Raw genomic sequence first — 18145 nt, forward strand, 5'->3', positions numbered from 1 at the left:
ACAAGAAAAAGGAGAAGACACAGAGGCGGACGAGAGGGCCACGTGAAGATGGAAGCAGGGCATAAAGTGGCCAGTCAACCAGCCAAGGAGCCCCACGGTTCGCAGCCATCACTGGCAGCTGGCAGAGGCAGGAAGGACCCTCCCCTCAAGCCTCCAGAGGGGCATGGCCCTGCGGGCGCTGTGATTTCAGACTTCTGGCTTTCAGACCTGAGACAGAAGTCCTGTTGTTTTAGGCCAGGCAGTCTGTGGTGCCTGACAGCAGCCCCAGGACAGTAGCACAGATTTTGGAAAGGATCTCGTTATGTGCACACCAGCCAGGCTTCTACGGCCACCTGCAGTCCCAGAGCCAGGCCACCCAAAACCCAGCATGAGGCCAGGGCCCGGGACCACGTTGGTGACTCAGGCCTCAGCGCACACATGGTGGCTGTGCCCTGCCCTGGGGGGCCACCTGGGACTGTGGGAGGGTCTCCTCTGAGTATTCTCTCCTTAGCGGGCCCTGGCCTTTACTATGCACCCTCATTCCATGAGACCAAACCAACCTCACACTTTCTTGTTCAGCATCTATTCTTGCTATTTCTAGGGATCCCCACCAACCATTTCATCAGCTCTTTGACACTTATAAAGTTAAATACACACACACACACATGCACAAAGACAACAACACACCCACACAAACCCCCCCACACAGATACACCCATACACACAGACACACATGTGTACACACACACACCCATACGAACCCATAAGCCCACACACACACGCATACACACACACATTTACCCATACATACACACCCATACAAACCTATACACACAGACACACGCATACACACATGTACAGGAACAAACACACCCACACAAACCCCCTCACACACACACACACAGACACACCCATACGAACCCATAAACCCATACACACAGACACATGCATACACACATCCACAGGAATGAACACACCCACACACACAGATACACCCATACACTCATGTGTACACACAGACACACCCATATGAACCCGTAGACCGATAGAGATGCATGCACACGCACGTGCAGACACACAACCCCCCACATGCATACATGTATACACACATGCACGTCCATCCAAATGCAAACACACATACATGCACATACACATACATATACATGCATGTACACACATAAGATCCATGTAAAAATTCAGCTTTAGTTGTTTCAAGCAGAAAAGCCTCTGAGTCTTGTGGGCCTGTTGCTGAAAACGGGCATCTATGCTCTCCAGTGTCTCATGTCTTCATGTCCTAAACTACCTGGTGAGTGTGTTTTTGACTCTGCTACACCGGCAATAAACTGAGGTTCAGGGGATTAAACAGTGCAGCAGCCCGTGCAGCCTGTGAGTGCAGAGGCAGGGCTGGGACCTGAAAGCGGCCTCTGACCTGGCTGCACCCCTGCCAGGCCCACGGCAGCCCCAGTTCATGACTGCTCTCCCCGGTGAAGGGCCCGAATGACGACGGCTCCACGGGACACCCATACCCCTCAAGCCCCAGCCACTTCCCACCTCTGACTGTCATTCCAGGTGCAGCCATGCAGGAGGACACAGGCCAGCTGGAGAGAAGGAAGACGTCTCAACACCCATACGTGGCTGCGGCTGCCATGCCACAGGGCACACAGAACAGTTCCACGCTGCAGATGGGGCCGCAGACAGTGCTGGTCTCAGGAACCATGGGGGAGGTGGCTCCAGGGAGCGGTGACCCAGCCACCTCCTTGAGCCCTGGAAGCTGACTGCGGTGGTCAGCACTAACCCCTGCAGAAGCTCAGCGGAGACCATTCCCCAGCCCCACAGGAGTGGAGCTTAGCACACATGGTGCTGAGTCTGGGGACGGCCCCCCGCTCCTCGGGATAGGCCTGATGCTGCCATGTCCTGGCTGCTTGGGGATCGGGCCACCCTGGGAGAACCCAGACACTCAAGACACCTTGCCCTGAGCCTGAGGGCAGCTAAACGGGCCTTGTCCCCAGAGAGAACCCGAGACACACAGGGATAGCCACCCCACACTGCCAGGTCCCTAAAGCCACAGGCTCCTTCCAGCTCCCAGCACGACAGACAGGAAGTCCTACGGAGGGAGCACACATCACCAAGGCCGGCCTCCGACCTTCCTGCCTCCTGCCAGCAGGTCTAGCCACCCTGACCTGGACCCAGCTTTCTCCCCCAGGCTGGGGCAGAGGGAGAAGAGACTGCAGTTCCAGAAGCCACAATGCCCCGCCAGCAAAACCTCAGTCCTGCCAGACAGCGTTTAATTTCTGTGTGAAACAAAATCAAAACAAATTCTAGCAGTGAGAAACCGGGGCTGAGATCAACTCTCCACCCTCCCCGTGGTCTGCAAATCAACCCAGCCCGAGCCCAGCTTCCAGCCCAAGCACGTCTGCTGTGTCCCTCAGGGCTGCAACGCCACCAGGGCCCAGCTGCACCCAGGAGGAGGTGGGGCACATGCCGCAAGGATGGCAGGGGTGGCCTGTGCAGATGCCCAGGTGCCTGCCAGGTGAGGCATCCTCGGGCCTGAGAGAAACACCCCCCTCCACCCTGCTGAAAGCACCGTGTCCCACAGCAGCCCCTGGAATAAGCCCTGCCCTGTCTGTGTCTGCAGCATCCATGGGGTCCCCCAAACCAGACCACAGAGGCCAGCCCAGCTCCCCCAGGCTACTTGGGCTGACTGCCCTTTTCTAGGGCAGGGTCCTGGACCCCAGAGGGGGCATGGCTGGTCTGTGGGCTGCAAGACAGGCAACCAAGGCTGCATGCAGGACCCCCGGGGGAAAGGTGAAGAGCAGAAGCTTCCAAGAGGCCTCTGTGCTCAGTGACCACAGCCCCCCATGGCCTTCCCAGACAGCCGCAGACCCACACAACTGGTCAGCAGGACAGGGAGAGCCACGCAACCTTCCAGTGGCCACCAGCGTCACCTCCCACACTGTCATCCCTTCTGGAGCTCACTCTCCTGTAGGTGTCACAGAGGGAGCATCCCAAAGTCCGCTTGGCTCCCCTCCCTACCCCACAGTGACTCCAGGGCTGCAGCCTCTGTCCCCATCTGGCCAGGAGGGATGCCGGCCCTGACGTTCTCCAGCTCTGGGAGGCTCTGGCAGCAGCTCCTCCTGGGCCAGACCTCCAGCCCACTTCCCCTGGCTGCGCTGACCTCAGGTATTGCTAAAAAAAACAAATGCAGCCTGCGGCTTGCCTTTTTCCATCGTCCCATCCGGCCACCGGTCCTGAGGTGCTGCAACTGCCAGCTGGACAGCTGGGCTTCCTCTGGCGGGCAGCGGCGCCCAGCCAGCCAGGACCATGCCGGGAGGGCAACAGGCTCCAGGGAGGGCCCAGGCTGCAGGTCACGGAGCCGGGGTGGCCCAGTGCCACCCAGGTCAGCAGGCACAGCAAGACCATCCCCAGCCACCTGCCACCCTGCCCGGCCTGGACCACGGATGTGCTTGAATATGACCCCTGAAAGAAAACCAGGGTCACGTCCCCGCCGGGGCTGCACTCCGCATGGCTGCTCTGGTGGGGCCATCAACACCTGGCCTATCGTCCACACATGGGAAGGTGCGGCAGCCTGGCAGCCAGGTCTGCACTGCACTACGTCTGGCCACAAGTGTAGACACAGCCCTGCCAGAGTCAGGGTCCTGTAGGACCCGGGGCTGGGCTGCCAGGTGAATGAGTGACACAGATCCTTCTGGCAGGGAGAGCCTCAGGCTTGAGGGAGTCTTGGGATAGGGGGGCACACAGAATGCAGCTTGGAGAAGACCCCACAGGGACCCTTCTGGCCAATCCCAGAATTGAGCGACTAGGGAGAGAAGGATGCATCTGAGGAGAACACAAGGGGACCCTCCCGGCTGATCCCAGAGTTGAGCGACCAGGGAGAATAGAATGCATCTGAAGAGACCCCATGGGAACCCTCCTGGCTGACCCCAGATTTGAGCAACCAGGGAGAGAAGGATGCATCTGAGGAGACTCCACGGGGACCCTCCTGGCAAACCCCAGAGTTGAGCATGCAGGGAGAGAAGGAGGCATCTGGGCAGTCACTGGGCTTCCTGCAAGAAGCAGCAGCTGGGGCCGACCTCAAGGGACAGGCGAGGCCCTGGGAGCACAGGGGAGATGGCACCACTGTGCCCCAAGGGCCTCACCCGACCCTCGGGATCGGCCCCATCAGAGGTCAACTTCCAGCCAGAAGGCATGGGGTCTGGGGAACCCCCACTCATGGCTGGCCTTCTGGGTTCTGGGGGCCTGGCTCAGTCCCCAGTCCCACAGACACTCCCACGGGAGCCACCCTGGTCCCAGACAACTGCACCGGTCCTGACCCCACCGCCCAGCACAATGCACAAAGGGAGCCCGTGCCGCAGCTGGGATCAGGTGGCGCGACCGAGGCCTGTCAACAGGTGTCGCTTTCCCGCAGCCCCCACCCTCCCACAGGCATCACCTCCTCCCTGCCCCAGGGTCCAGAGCCTCCAGGAGGTATCCGTGCCTGTGTGCTCTTTCCTAGGGGAAGAGTCACCCACACGCTTCTTTGATGGCCAAACCCCAGAGCAGGGCACCCCCAGCCCGGGCCACCCCAGCAGCCGGCGGAAGGTCCCAGGCCAGGGCAGGCACTGGGGCCCTCTGCAGCCTGCAGCAGGGTGGGAGCAAGATGAGGCCAGCTGTCTCCCCAACCAGACGTCCGCCGGCTGTGGACAGGACATCTGCTCCCTCAGCTGTGGCAGGCCAGGCACTGCTGCTCCGTCCTTACCACACACCCTCCACACCCTCCAGGGAGTCAGGACCCCCAAGCAGGTGGGGCAGGGAGAGGCTGGGGGTTCCAAGGCCCCTGGGTGCAGAGCAGGAAGGAGGAAGGCCACCAGCGCCTGCAGGGGCCATCAGGCTGACACTCCAGACCCTCCCACTTACGGCCCCACTGTCAGGGAAGCCTAGCACCTGGGTCCCTCTACTGGCCACGGGGTCCCAGTCCAGGAGTCCTTGAGAAATGCCCCGACTTTCCACTGGCCCTGTCCTCTCCTCTCCATGCTAAGAAGTCCCCAGGGAGTCCCCTGGCCCCCAGGGCCCCTCCTCTCAGCCCTCTGCTGAGGTCTGCCCCACTGAGCCACTTCCACGATCTCTCGAAACAAGGCAGCTGCCTGGCCCCTTTCCTCCCTGCCCTTCTGGCCCTCCAGAGCACTCTGTGTGGCCTTTCTTCCTGATGCCAGGCCCCACATGCTTCCTGGGGTGTCCTAAGTTGTTGGAGGGGGTGGGTCTCCAGGACAGCGCCTGCCCAAACCTAAGCCTGAGCTCTCAGCTGCTCCCAAACCCCCTAGCCCACAGTGCTCAGAGCACCCGACCCAGGCCCCAGCCATGGGGTCACCCCAGACGCCGCCTTCTTGCCAGCTCCTTCCCAGGCTTCTCTTGCCCACCACACAGCCCCATGATTCCACATCTCAGGCCCACCACTCCTTCTCCAGCCCTGCCAGGGACCCACAGGTGCCCCTCGTCCAGGCAGCCAGCTGTGCCCCAGGCCTGATGCACAGAGAGGCAGAGCCATGGGACCAGGCAGGGTATGTCATGCCCACAGCCAGCAGCCTCCCTCTTGGACCCTGCGGGGTCTGATGTTGGCACTAATGTGAGAAACACATACCCTCCCCACGCCCGTGACAGCAGCCTCTCCGCAGCCTCCTCTGAGTCCCCTGAGCACCCAGAACTGCCCCACACCAGGCTCTAGGAAACGGGGGATGTCCTGGCTGCCCCCACCCACCCAGTGGGGCTGCCAGGGTGTCGCTGGCTCCTTGTGCAGGGGTAAGAGCGCCCACAGGCTCACAGGTCTAGAGACAAGGTTCTTCTCAGTCCAAGGAGAAATCCAAATATATAAAGAGTTCTCATAACTCAACAGGAGAAAGACAAGCAGCCCCACTAAAAACAGGCAAAGGAGCTGCATGGACATTCTCCAAAGAAGACCCATGGCCCATGAGGCCACAAAAAGATGCTCAGCGCCACTGGCCACCTGACAAATGCAGTCAGAGCCATACAAGGTGCCATTCCACACCCACTAGGATGGCTGCGGTAGAAAATAAAACAGAAAACCAGTGTCAGCGAGGAAGTGGAGAAAGGAGCCTTTCTGCACTGCCGGCAGAAATGTAAGATGCTGCATCCAGAAGGGTTTGGCAGGGCCTCAAAAACCTAAATGCAGGCGGGGAGCAGGGGCTCACGCCTGTAACCCCAGCACTTTGCGAGGCTGACGTGGGAGATCACTTGAGCCCAGGAGTTCAAAATCAGCCTGGACAACATGGTAAAACCCCATCTCTACAAAAAATAAAATTTAAAAAAATTAGCCAGGATTAGTGGCTTGTGCCTGTGGTCCCAGCTACTTGGGATGCTGAGGTGGGAGGACGGTTGAGCCTCTGAGGTGGAGGCAGCAATTAGCCTTCATCACATCGCTGCACTCTAGCCTGGGTGACAGAGCAAGACTCTGTCTCAATAAAACAAAACAAAAACATCACATGCATGTGACCCAGTACCTCCACTTCTATGTACCCCAAGAACTGAAAACACACACACACACAAAACCTCACATACCAATGCTCACAGCAACATTATCCATCATAGCCAAACAGTGGAAGCGATCCAGATGTCTGTCAACTGATGAACGGTCAAAAAATCTCTCGGAGAGTCTTCCAGTCGAGTCTAACTCAGTCGTAAGAAAGAAGGCAATACTGACGCGTGCTACAACGGTGATGCTGAGTGAGAGAAGCCAGGCGCGGAGGCCACACGGCATAGGATTCCATTTCTAGGAAACGTCCGGGACAGGCAGACCCGTGGAGAAAGAACGCAGACGAGTGGTTGCCAGGGACTGGGGGAGGGGAACGGGCAGCGACTGCCTAATGCGTATGAGGTTTCTGGGGTGAGGAAAATGTTCTGGAATTAAACAGTGGTGAGAGCTGCATGGCCTGGCAAATGAGGTACTCAAAATCACGGGGCTGTATACATTAAAAGAGTGGATTTTACAGGACGTGAGTTACGGCCAATAACAAAAAGCCTCAGCCAGCCCTGAGGCCCACCAGGCCCCCAATTCACAGTGGTCACTCCCTCCAGCCTGGCTTCTGGACCAGTTCCAAGCACCTTTCCAGCCCCGATGGCTGGCTCTGGGGCCACAGCCGGGGGCACCTCAACAATCCCTCAGTGCCAGCCTTGGTTATGCCTCCTCCAGGCAGGCCTCCAGGCTACTGAGGCCCAGAGAAGGGGGCAAATTGGCAGGGCCTGGCCTCCCACCATCGTGGCCCCCAAAGTAACCTGCAAATGTTTCCTGAGTGATGTAAACTGCAAGGGCCACCACCACAAAACAGCCTCAGGGTCTTTAAAAAAGAACTCCAGTGGGAAGCCTCAGCCCTCATCCCGAGCCAGCCCAGGACCCCTAAGGAAAGGGCTGCAAGGTGCCAGGGAGCCAGGCAGCCTAGCAGCCAGCGGTGGGGGTCCAAGCCCCGCTGGGCAGGAACAGCCCCCAGACCCAGGCCCAGCCCTGACTCCACATCCAGAGGGTCTGGGCCCAGCAGAGAAGCAGTCCCGGCGTCTAATCCGGATCTACCATCTCAGCTGAAACCACAACCCAGCAAGGGCGAAGCGAGAGGGGCCTCCCAATGGAGGACAAACCATGTCCTCAGACCACCACCAGGCCCACCCTCTTGCTATAACCTTGGGGAGAGGGTCTGAGTCTGTACCCCAAGCCCTCCCTATGACCTCGGGCTGGCCTCCCTGCTTACGCCTCTGCCTAGAAGGGCTTGGGGCCAGGCCAGCGAGGAGGCACATGGACACAGCCATGGGAGAACCAGATGGAGATGCCACCTGCTAGCCAGGCCAAGGTGCAGGGCCAGGCCAAGGGGGAGCCTCTTCCCCACAGGGGGTCCAGCCTGGTGGCCAGAGGCCTCTAGGAGGGCAGCGGGTGCCAGCCAGGGTTGGGTTGCAGCTCAGGGAGCAGGCAGGGAGGGCTCCCGTGGGTCCACGTGACCCTCCCCCAGGCCAGCCTCTCCTCTCCGGGTTCCTGGGCTGTAACTGGAGCCGCGTTCCTGCCCGGGAGCCTCCCTCCGTGCCAGGCAGAGCTTTCGAGAGGGGGAAGGGAGAAAACGGCCCTAGATCCCAGCCCCTTCTCCCTGCTTCCTGGACTGGAGCTGGGAAGGGCCACCCCAGCCCCCCTCCAGCTCCAGCCCTGCCTGGCCTTTAATGCCCTGGGCCACCCCCTGCCTTTGCTGGGCCAGGAGCCACAGCAGGAGAGGCCTCCACACAACCCAGCCTGGAGCCCTTTGTGTCCTGCTTCCCCTCCCCAGCCCAACCTTGGGAACTGACTTAAAGGGGGCCCAAGGCCTCCAGCAGCCCAGATGGAACCTGGCCTGCCTTGACCCAGGATGCCCCCCAGCCCCTGGTTCAGGAAGGTGCTCATTCTCCATCAGTCAGAGTCCTAGCTGCCCTCTGCAATGCCAGCTGTCCCCAAAGGCAGCATGCTTGCCCTCTGGACTTCCCACAGAGCAGCTACATGGAGAGCTGCCCTCAGACAGGACTGAGGAATTCTCCCTTGATGGGTCCTTTGGAGCCAAGAAGCAGGGCCAAGGGGGCCTGGCCAGAGAAGCCACAACAGCACTTAAGTCCTTGCTATGCGCCTGGCACCAGCGTGGACTTACTGTCTGCAAGAGAGCTGAAACACACGCACACAAAGCAGCAGAGCCCCTTGACCTTCTCCAGGGCACAAAGCCCAGAGATAGGTCAGAGAAGGAGAGGCCAAGACCCAGCGCCACCCCGTCTCCAAGAATCGGATCACAGCAGGGACAAAGCCGCTGCAGCCCGGACAAGCCCAGGGTGTGTCCCGAGCCCAAGAAGCAGAGCCTCCGCTGGGCCGGAGAGCAGGGAAGCACAGCTGGCTGACAAGGCCACGGTGAGTCACCGCGGACCTGTGGCCCTCCCTCCTGCCCTCCCGGGTGAGGCTACGGGTTGCACAGATGGCGTGCAGTGGCGTGCCAGCCCAGGCCCAGGGCCGTACCCACAGTTGGAGCCAGGAGAGGGCTGCGGGTGGGGGCCCCAGGGAACTGAGACACCGGGCTGACCCTGGAAGACGACCCAGAAGAAAGGAACAGAGAGAAGAAAGGGGGAGAAAGAAAAACACAAAGGGAAAGTTTCCCATGAAAATATTTTATTTTCTTTGAGAACAGGATACACCTGCAGGGCTCCTCGGCCCAGGCGGCCTCTCCCTGCCCGGGCGGGTGCCAGATTCCTGGACCAACGGGGCCCTCTGCCGGCCAGCCCGCCGCGCGCTGGCGCTCAGGCCAGAGGGCCGGGAACAGGTGACCGGCGGAGGGCGGCGGCCCGGCCGAGGGAGCGGCCCAGGGCGTCCAGGTCGGGGGCTGGGATCCGAAGGCCAGCCAGGGCTCCCAGCGGCGGCGCTCGGGGTAGGAGGCTGGAAGGTGGCGGGGAGGCCCGGGGCGCTGCCTCGCACGGCGCCACCCTGCACCTCAGCGCGCCCAAAGCGCAGCGAGGGTCCCTGTAAAGGTCGCAGGACTGGGCATCCCAGACCTCAGAGAGGGATAGGGAAGAAGGAAGGGAAAGAAAGGAAGAGAGAGACGCGCCGACAGCCCCGCAAAGCGCTGCTGCAGACACGCGAGCACGGGAAATGACACCGCGGGACGCCCCGGCCGGGCCCTGCGCTCCCGGCCAGGTTCCATGGACGCGCTCCCGCGGGCCGGGGCCCGGGCCACAGAGTCAGAAGCAAAGCGCAAGAAAAATAAATTCCTCCAGCTTGGAGGATTTCTCTCTTTCTCTCTCTCTCTCCGTTTGGGGCTCAGCGCGAGGAACATCTGGATTTTGTACGTATTTTTGTTATTGTTAAATTAACTTCTCGAGAAGAGAAAGGGGGGGAAGCTGCTAGGTGGGCGATGGCCAGGGGCTGAGGATTCAGGCTCCAGCCTTTTGGCAAGGACACGGCGGCCCAAGGAAGTCAGGACCTGATCCCAGTCCCTAAGCGCGAGGCAGTCCTGCTCACGGCGGCGGCGGCGACTACGACGACGACGACTCTGCGGTCACGGAGGACCGCGGCCCGGCGCAAGCCCGACGGGTCCACCCGCCTCTCTAGCCGTGCCGCGCAGCGGACGGAGCGACGCGCGCGCGGCAAACAAACAGCGCCAGGCAACCCGGCGGCCCCGCCGCGCCCCGGCCCCAGCCACCCCGGGTGCCTCGGGGACTCCGGACGACCCCGCCCCGGCCCCGCCGCCCCCGCCCACCAGTGCGCGCCGGCCGCCGAAGGCACCTACCCGAAGTAGGCGGCCGAAGGGCGCAGCGCGGCGAGCAGCAGCGTCAGCCCGAAGGCCGCGGCCAGCCAGCGCGCCAGCGGGGACCCATCCAGCATCTTGCCGCGCCTCGGCGGCCGACCATCGCGCTCCCAGCTCCGCGCAGGGCGCGCCGCGGCCGCCGCCCTCTTATAGCGCCCGGAGCGCGGCCAGCTGGGCCCGGCCCCGCCCCGCGCCCGGGAGGGGATCACGCCGGCGCCGGGGGCGGGCCGAAACCCGAGCCGCGCGCGCCAGCCCGCCAGCCCCTCCCGGCCACTCGGGGCCCCGGCCGCCGCTCCCGGTGCGGGTCTCGGGCGCGCCCTGCCCGGCGGGGATGGAGGAAGGGGAGGCGGGGAGCGGTGGGAACCGAGGGCGGGGCGTGCGAGAACCCGGGGCGACCACGGCGGGACGGCATTGGGGGGCCGGGGGCGGGCATCGGGAAGCGGGTAGGGCGTTGGGGGCGCTGCAGTGGGAGCTTGGGGCGGCCCCGGGGGCGGGATTGAGGGGGAGGGGAGGGGAGGCGTTGGCCGCCGGGCTAGCCGCCGGCGGGGCTCCAGGCCGGGACGGTCGGGGATGGTTCCACAGAGGACCCAGCCGTCTGCCTCGAGCTGGGCGCTGCGCGGCTGCTCCGGGGGAAGCTTGGTGAGGAGGAGTCGGGCCAGCCGGTGATGCCTGCGCCTCTTGCGCATGCTGATCCCCTCAAGGAGCGGGGCCAGAGAATCGCTCCTTTCTGGCGGGGACTGTGGCCCTTTTCGGCCTGGGAATGAAGCGACGTAGCCTGCTGGGGCTGTGAGGTGAGTAGCTCTACCTTTTGGGGTCCTGATGGTCTCCCCATTCTTAAATTGTGGGAGTGGAGCTAGCGGCTAAGTCAATGCCACACCAGCCATCGGGCGACGCCCTTCTCAGAGCCTGTTTCCTGGCCGGGACGGGGAGAAAGAGGACTCCTGGGATGGAAGGTGCACACCCAGGCAGCTAGAGGCGCACAGTCACAGCCCGGGGACTCGTCACCTCTGCTGATACGGATTCGGAGCTGCTTCTGAAACAGAATGGTGTCAGAGGACCCAGAGCTGGCATTAGGATACAGGTGCACACATTCCAGACAGACCTGGGGGTGGCATCCAGGAGAAGGCTTGTAAGTTCCCTGGATGGGTCCTCTGTGCCATGCAACAACGGACACAAGAACAAGGCTTGGGGTCCAGGCTGGTGGTGGCATGCCTGCCACCTGCAGACCCTGGTCAGTGCAGGATGGTGCCTCCAACACGGGCTAGGCTGCCAAGGCTGAGGACACAGGGCCAGCGAGCCTGCCCAGCCACGTGCTGCAGGGGCCTCAGAGACCCGGGCTGCGGTGCCAGGTCTCTAGGCAGTGCCCTCTGTGCCTGCAGGGACTGATTCTGGCACAGTGACCGCAGAACCTGGGGGGCGGAGCACATGCCCCCGGAAGGCTGTGAAATCCTGCCAGTGGCAGCGACAGAGGCGAATATGAGGGTCCTCAGAGGAAAAACAAAGAAGATAGGAGCAGCAGAAAATGGCCCCCACGAGGATCTGAGCCAACCCCGCCACCCCTTGGGCTCCCGGCCCTGCTTCCCTGGGAAAGCCTGGCCATGTGGGTCACCCCAGTGAGCATGCCCTTTCTGAGTCTTTGATGGCCAGCTTGCCAGGTGAGCTTCAGGTGCATGTGGGGCAAAGCAAGGGTGGGGAAGGGAGGAGACCGGGCCTGGGCAGTCACTCCCTCTCAGGGCCTCAGTTTCCCATCTGGGACCCATCCAACTCCAGCGAGTGGTGGCTTTTCTCCAAGGCATGATGTCCTGTGTGGAAGCCCTGGCCCCTGGTTCTGCTTTTCCACTAGGTGTGACTGGTCTCACATCCTTCCCCATCCATAGGACCCCCCTCCTGTGGGGAGAGGGTACTTCTTTGTCCTCTTTTGCTCAGGGGGCTGGGCCACCTCCCTTGAAATGGGGCTGACTCAGCAGAGGGAGTGCAGACGGCAGCCCAGCCCACCCAGGCTGCAGCGACCCCAGTGGGAGGCCCACCTGCCCCACGGCCATGGGCTCCAGTGAGCCCCCAAAGTCTGGCTCCAGCACCAGGAAGTGAGAGGCAGCAGAGGGAAGCAGACAGGACGGGAGACCCTCCCCCCCCCCCAATGATGGCATGCTTAAAGGCATGGAGGCTGCCTCCAAGAAGACGTGTGACGTTGTAAATGTGCATCACAAGCGCCTCCGGCATCACAGAGCTGCCTTCCACTGGGGGTGAAGCGCTCTCCCAGCAGCAGCTTAGTGGTCCCCAAGGAAGGAGGCAGCTGCCTGGCCGGCTGAGGGGCAGGGGGCTCTAGTCCCAGTCCTGGACTCTCAGGACCACATTTGGTGCAAGAGGGTGTTGAGAAGGATGATCCGACATCCATGAACTCGGGAAGGACCCTGCTGTTTCGCCAGAGAAGGGAGGCCATCAGCTCATGGCAGCTTTTGATGGTGGTGGGAGTGGCAGGCCAGCCCTGAGTGGCCCCACCAGACCCCCACTTGAAGCCCTGGCCCAGCTCCAGCCAGGAGCCTATCAGAATGCCCAGGAGCCCAGGACATGTGGTTGGTAGGACCCAGTGCCCCAGGCAGGGTAATATCAGAGATACACCTGAGGTCTGGCAGGGCTGGCCCAGCTCTTACCTCCCTGCACCTAGGATGATGGCAGCAGATAGAGGCAGTCCCCTCAGCCTACCTGGACCCAGGGAGAATCACACCCCCTCCCACGAATGTCCCAGGCTCTAACTCCCTTTCACGTCTGGCTGCCCTCGCCCACCGTGGCCTGCCTGCTGCCTCAGCCACAGCCGCTAGTGTCCCTTCTGAGAGGGCAGCATTCACCTGCCCCCACCCCCTGCTTCTCTCAAGCCATATCCAGACAACCTTGGGCACAGTGTGAGGCGGAGACGTTTCCCGGGAAGTGTGGGCTTTTTTATTCTCATCTGCCATACTGCAGTCTGGCCCCTATGTTTCTGTTGGAGAAGCTGGGGCTGGCGGTTCTCTGGCTGGAAGGTGCATTGTACCCCACAACTCCCCACGGCCTCCCAGGCCTAAGAAGCTCTCCAGGTAAGGGATGGCTTGTCCAGGTAGGCAGGACAAGCCATCACTGGGCCCACAGTCAGGTGAACAGAAATCCACCTCCAGTCAAAAACAGGCCAGGTGTGGTGGCTTACCCCTCTACTCTCAGCACTTTGGGAGGCCAAGGCTGGAGGTTCATTTGAGGCCCAGAGTTTGAGACCAGCTATAGACACATTGCAAGACCCTGTGTCTATAAAAAAAATAAAAATAAAAAAAAATAAGCGGGCCAGGTGTGGTGGCTCACGCCTGTAATCCCAGCACTTTGGGAGGCTGAGGTGCGGGGATCGCCTGAGGTCAGGAGTTCAAGTCTGGGCTGACCAACATGGTGAAACCCCGTCTCTACTAAAAATACAAAAGACATTAGCCAGGCTTGGTGGTGGGCGCCTGTAATCCTAGCTACTCACGAGGCTGAGGCAGGGGAATCACTTGAACCCAGGGGGCGGAGGTTGCAGTGAGCCGAGATCGTGCCATTGCACTCCAGCCTGGGCAACAGGAGCAAAACTCCCATCTAAAAAAAAAAAAAGAAGAGAAAAGAAGAAAAACAGATTAGCAAATTAGCTGGGCCAGGCACAGTGGCTCACACCTGTAATCCCAGCAATTTGGGAGGCCAAAGCAGGCGAATCACTTGAGGCCAGGAGTTCGAGACCAGCCTGGCCAACATGGCGAAACCCCGTCTCTACTAAAAATATAAATAAATAAATAAATAAGTTAGCTGGCCCTCATGGTGTGTGCCTGTAGTCTCAGCTACTCAGGAGGCTGGGGAAGGAGGATTGCTTGAACCCAGGAGTTCAAGGCTGCACTGAGCTATGATTGCACCACTGCACTTCAGCCTGGGCAACAGAGTGAGACCCTGTCTGAAAAAAAAAAAAAAAAAAAAAGTCCAAGCTCTTCAGTCAAGTCCCAAATTTGAGCCAGTTTGCAGACCCAGAACCCGCTGGATGGAGGGGACTGGGCCCCCTTGAGGGGGACCCGCTGCACTACCAAAAACTTACTGTTCTTACCTTTCTCCCAGCCTTCCCCAAAGGCACTTCTGGCCTTTTACCAGGGTGACCATGCAGTGGGGAGAGGAGATAATCAGACCTTTCAGGGATAGCTGGACACAGCCCTGCACCGACATTGATTCCGGGAGAACCAGCAGGTCGCAGTGGCCCCAGGCACAGTAGGGGCTTGTGGAGGTCCTGGAACCCATGGAATTGTAGCTCAGTCAACTCCCAGTTGGTCCCACAGCTCCTGGAGCCCCTCCTGTGGTGGTTTCCCCAGCTCCAGATGTGTAATTGTAATGGATGCGCTGGGCCCCTGGCAGAAGCCCCAAGGGATTGCAAGAAGTGTTTAAGGCCAGGCTGGGTTTTCCCTGCCCTACCCGCAACTAGGGTTCAACATGCTTTCCAAGGGGTGGGGAAGGCACAACCCTGACAGGTTGTGTCAGCGCCAGGGAGGAGGCGTGGGCTCAGGAAGGAGCCTTACCACATAGAGAGAAAACCCAAAAGTAAGCTCCCTGTGAATGCTCATCATATCCAGGCGCTCTTGCAAACATCTGTCTTCCTGCAGACCCCTGCCCTGTGAAGTGCTGAATGCCCCACAGCCGCAGACCCTGACTATGCCCACACAAGACAGCATGTACAGGGGCTGCCTGAGCTGCCGTGGTGTCTGGGTGCTGCTGGGACGCCCTGCTGGGCAAAGGCAGCCACCCCCCCCCCCCCCCGCCCCAGGCCAGGCTCATCCCGACCCCCCTTCCAGGCCCAGTCTGGATTCCTCAGGGAAGTGGTGTGGGTTGTGAGGAGCTTGGAGGGCTCTGGGCTCACACACCCCTAACGGTGGGCCCTTCTCGAAAGCCAGGGTGCCCCCACCAAACAGAAGCAACTCTAATGTCCTTCGATCCACTCAAGTCACCATGTGGCTGGGCAGAAATAAGTGCTTGTTACCCTGGGCCTTGCCAGAAAGCTCAGGAGGCGGGACCCTTGGGAAAGTGAGCGACGCCTCCGCCCCAGGGCCACTCCTGCCCCACTGTCCCTGGCTGCGCACAGCAACTGGGCTGGGTGAGGATCCTGCTAGTTCCTATCTCCACCTCTCCAGTCTAGTGATCCAACCTCCTCAGTCCCATGCTCCCTGGGCCAGAGTCAGAGAGAGAGACAGAGATGGGAAGAGAGAGAGATGAAGATAGGGAAAGAAAGAGAATGAGACACAGAGACGGAGAGACAATGAATGAAAGACACGGAATTAATGAAAGGTGAAGAGAGAGAATGAGAGGGAGACAAAAGACGGAGAGAGATACGAAGACAGAGAATGAGAGACAAAAAGAGATGGAGAGGGAAAGACAATAAATGAATGAGATAGAAAATGAGAAACAGAATAAGAGCGTGTGAGAGACAGAGAGACAGCATGAACCAGTGAGAGAAAGGGATCCTTTCCCTTGGGGCAGGGAGGACAGAGAACAGGAATCCCCACAGCCACAAGCCCCTGATTAAACCCTTGCAGGAGGGGTGTGCAGCAGGGCTGCCTGAGCTGCCACAGTGTAGGCGCTGCCAGGACGCCCTACTGGGCAAAGGCACCCCCCCGCCACCATGCCCACCAAGGCCTCGGAGAGCAGGGGGAGGCCTCTTCCCCAGCAGATGTGCCCCTCTCTGGACCTGGCACAGCTAACAGAGTACATGAGGATGGGGTTCCAGAGAGCTGCACACCACTGCTCTGAGCTCAAGAGGCCATGGGGAGGCCCAGGACGGGGCGGCTGTTGGCATCACCCAGGGAGGGGGGGCCAATCTCTTGGGTGGTCTTGGAGGAGTGGGGCGAGAGGCTGCTTATCAGGAAATGTTGCCTCCTTGGGAAGGTTTATGACACCAGGCAGGGGGTGTCCCTAGGGGAGAGGGCAAAAACCACTCATGAGTTATCTGAAATGGAGCTGGACAAAGCGCTCAAGCAGAAGCAACCCACCCAGACTGCCAGCCGTGGGCAGAGTGAGCTCACAGGCTGCGCCGTGTGTGTGTGTGTGTGTGTGTGTGTGTGTGTGTGTGTGTGAGAGAGAGAGAGAGAGAGAGAGAGAGAGAGGCAGAGACAGACAGAGACAGAGACAGAGACAGACAGACAGACACAGAACAGCTCCTCGGCTCGCAAGGCCAGGCCTGGGAGGCTGAGCCCAGCCCAGGGGCGTCTGCTGAGCCCAGCTCCCTGCAAGGCGGGGCTGCCCCCTGCAGGCCAGCTAGAGAAGGTGCCTGCATCCCCGCCGGCACACACACACCCCTCAGGCGGCATCCAGCACAGGACCTGTCCTGCTTATTCTCATGGATAGCACCATGTCCTCTGTCAGATGCATGCTGGACACTTGCATAGAAATAGTGCAGAGAGACCCTTGGTATCCTTCCCCCAGTTTTCCCCAATGGTAACCGCTTGCAAAACTCTAGGACGTTATGACAGCCAGGAAGTTTACATTGTTACAGGCACTCATTTGTGTGTGTGGGTGTTTAGGTCTATGCTAGCTTCATGTGTCCACCGCCACAATCAGGATACTGGACATTTCCATCAGCACGGGACCCCTCCTGCTGCTGTTGCATAGACATAGCCCAACCCAGGAACCCACTCATCTGTTCTCCATCTCTCATTTTGTCTTTTCGAGGATGCCATTTACCTGGAATCCTACAGCAGGTAACTCTTTGGGATTCATTTTTTACTCAGCAGAATTCCCTTGAGATCCACCCAAATGGATCAATAGTTCTATGGATCAATATTTCATGACTTTTCACAGCTGCATAATATTCCACTCTACAGATATACCACAGTGCATTTCACCATTCACCCATGGAATCTGGGCTGTTTCCAGTTTCTGGCTGTTACAAATAAAACTGCTGTAAGCATTCATGTCCATGTTTTTGTGAACATGAGTTTCCTATCTCTAGGAAATATGCCCAAGAAAGCAAAGACTGGGTCACAGGGCAACTGCATGTTGAGTTTTGTAAAAATCTACAAACTGTCTTCCAGAGGGGCTGTGCCAGCAGGCACATTTTCCACCCTCACCAACAGTGAAGGAGTGATCCAGTTTCTCCACACACTCACCGGGATTTGTAGTTGTCACTTTTTTATTTTAGCCATTCTGATAGATGTGTCATTGTGGGTTTAATTTGCATTTTCTTCATGGCTAATGATGTTGAACATTCATGATTTTTATTTGCCATGAGTGTATCCTCCTTGATGGAATGCCTGTTCATCTTTTGCTCATTTTCCTTTTTAATTTTTAAAAATATTTTAAATATATATAATTTATCATTTTTGCCCATGGAGGCAAAAAGCCTCTGAAGGTCCTGAGAACACGTGCTCCTGCCCACTCTCTAACTGGATTTTTAATGTTGAGTTTTGAGAGTTCTTTATATATTTTAGGTATACTCCTTTGCAAATGTGGTTTACAGATATGCCCTTCCAGTCTGCAGCTTGTCTTTTCATACTCTTCACATGGACTTTTGCAGAGCAAAACTTTTAAATTTGATGAAGTCCCACTTAACAATATTTCCTTTTGTGGATCATGCTTTTGGTGTCAAGTCTGAGAACTCTTTGCCTAGCCATAGATTCTGAAGATTTTCTCTCATTTATTTTATGTATTTTATAGTTTTACAGTTACATTTAAGTCTGAAACCATTTTACGTTATTTTTTGGATAAGGTGTGAGATTTAGGTTCAGATTCAGTTTTTTGTTGTTGTTGTTGTTGTTTTTGCCAATGGCTATCCAGTTGCTCCAGCACCATCTGTTAAAAGGGCTGCCTTTTTTCTATTGAATTGCTTTTGAACCCTTATAAAAAGA

The 18145-nt window shown here is 58.9% G+C and overlaps 1 protein-coding gene across 1 annotated transcript in view; it reads right to left on the reverse strand.

Annotated features, from left to right (window-relative positions):
• Positions 1-10525, reverse strand: part of WNT9A (Wnt family member 9A) — a 29680-nt gene extending 19155 nt beyond the window's left edge. The window contains exon 1 of the mRNA XM_031015935.3: positions 10263-10525. Within this exon, the coding sequence (XP_030871795.1) occupies positions 10263-10357 (95 nt within the window). The 5' untranslated portion in view covers positions 10358-10525. The remainder of the gene's footprint in view (positions 1-10262) is intronic.
• Positions 10526-18145: the final 7620 nt, after the last annotated feature.

The sequence above is a fragment of the Gorilla gorilla genome, chromosome 1, assembly GCF_029281585.2.
Source record: "Gorilla gorilla gorilla isolate KB3781 chromosome 1, NHGRI_mGorGor1-v2.1_pri, whole genome shotgun sequence".
Lineage (NCBI taxonomy): Eukaryota > Metazoa > Chordata > Mammalia > Primates > Hominidae > Gorilla > Gorilla gorilla.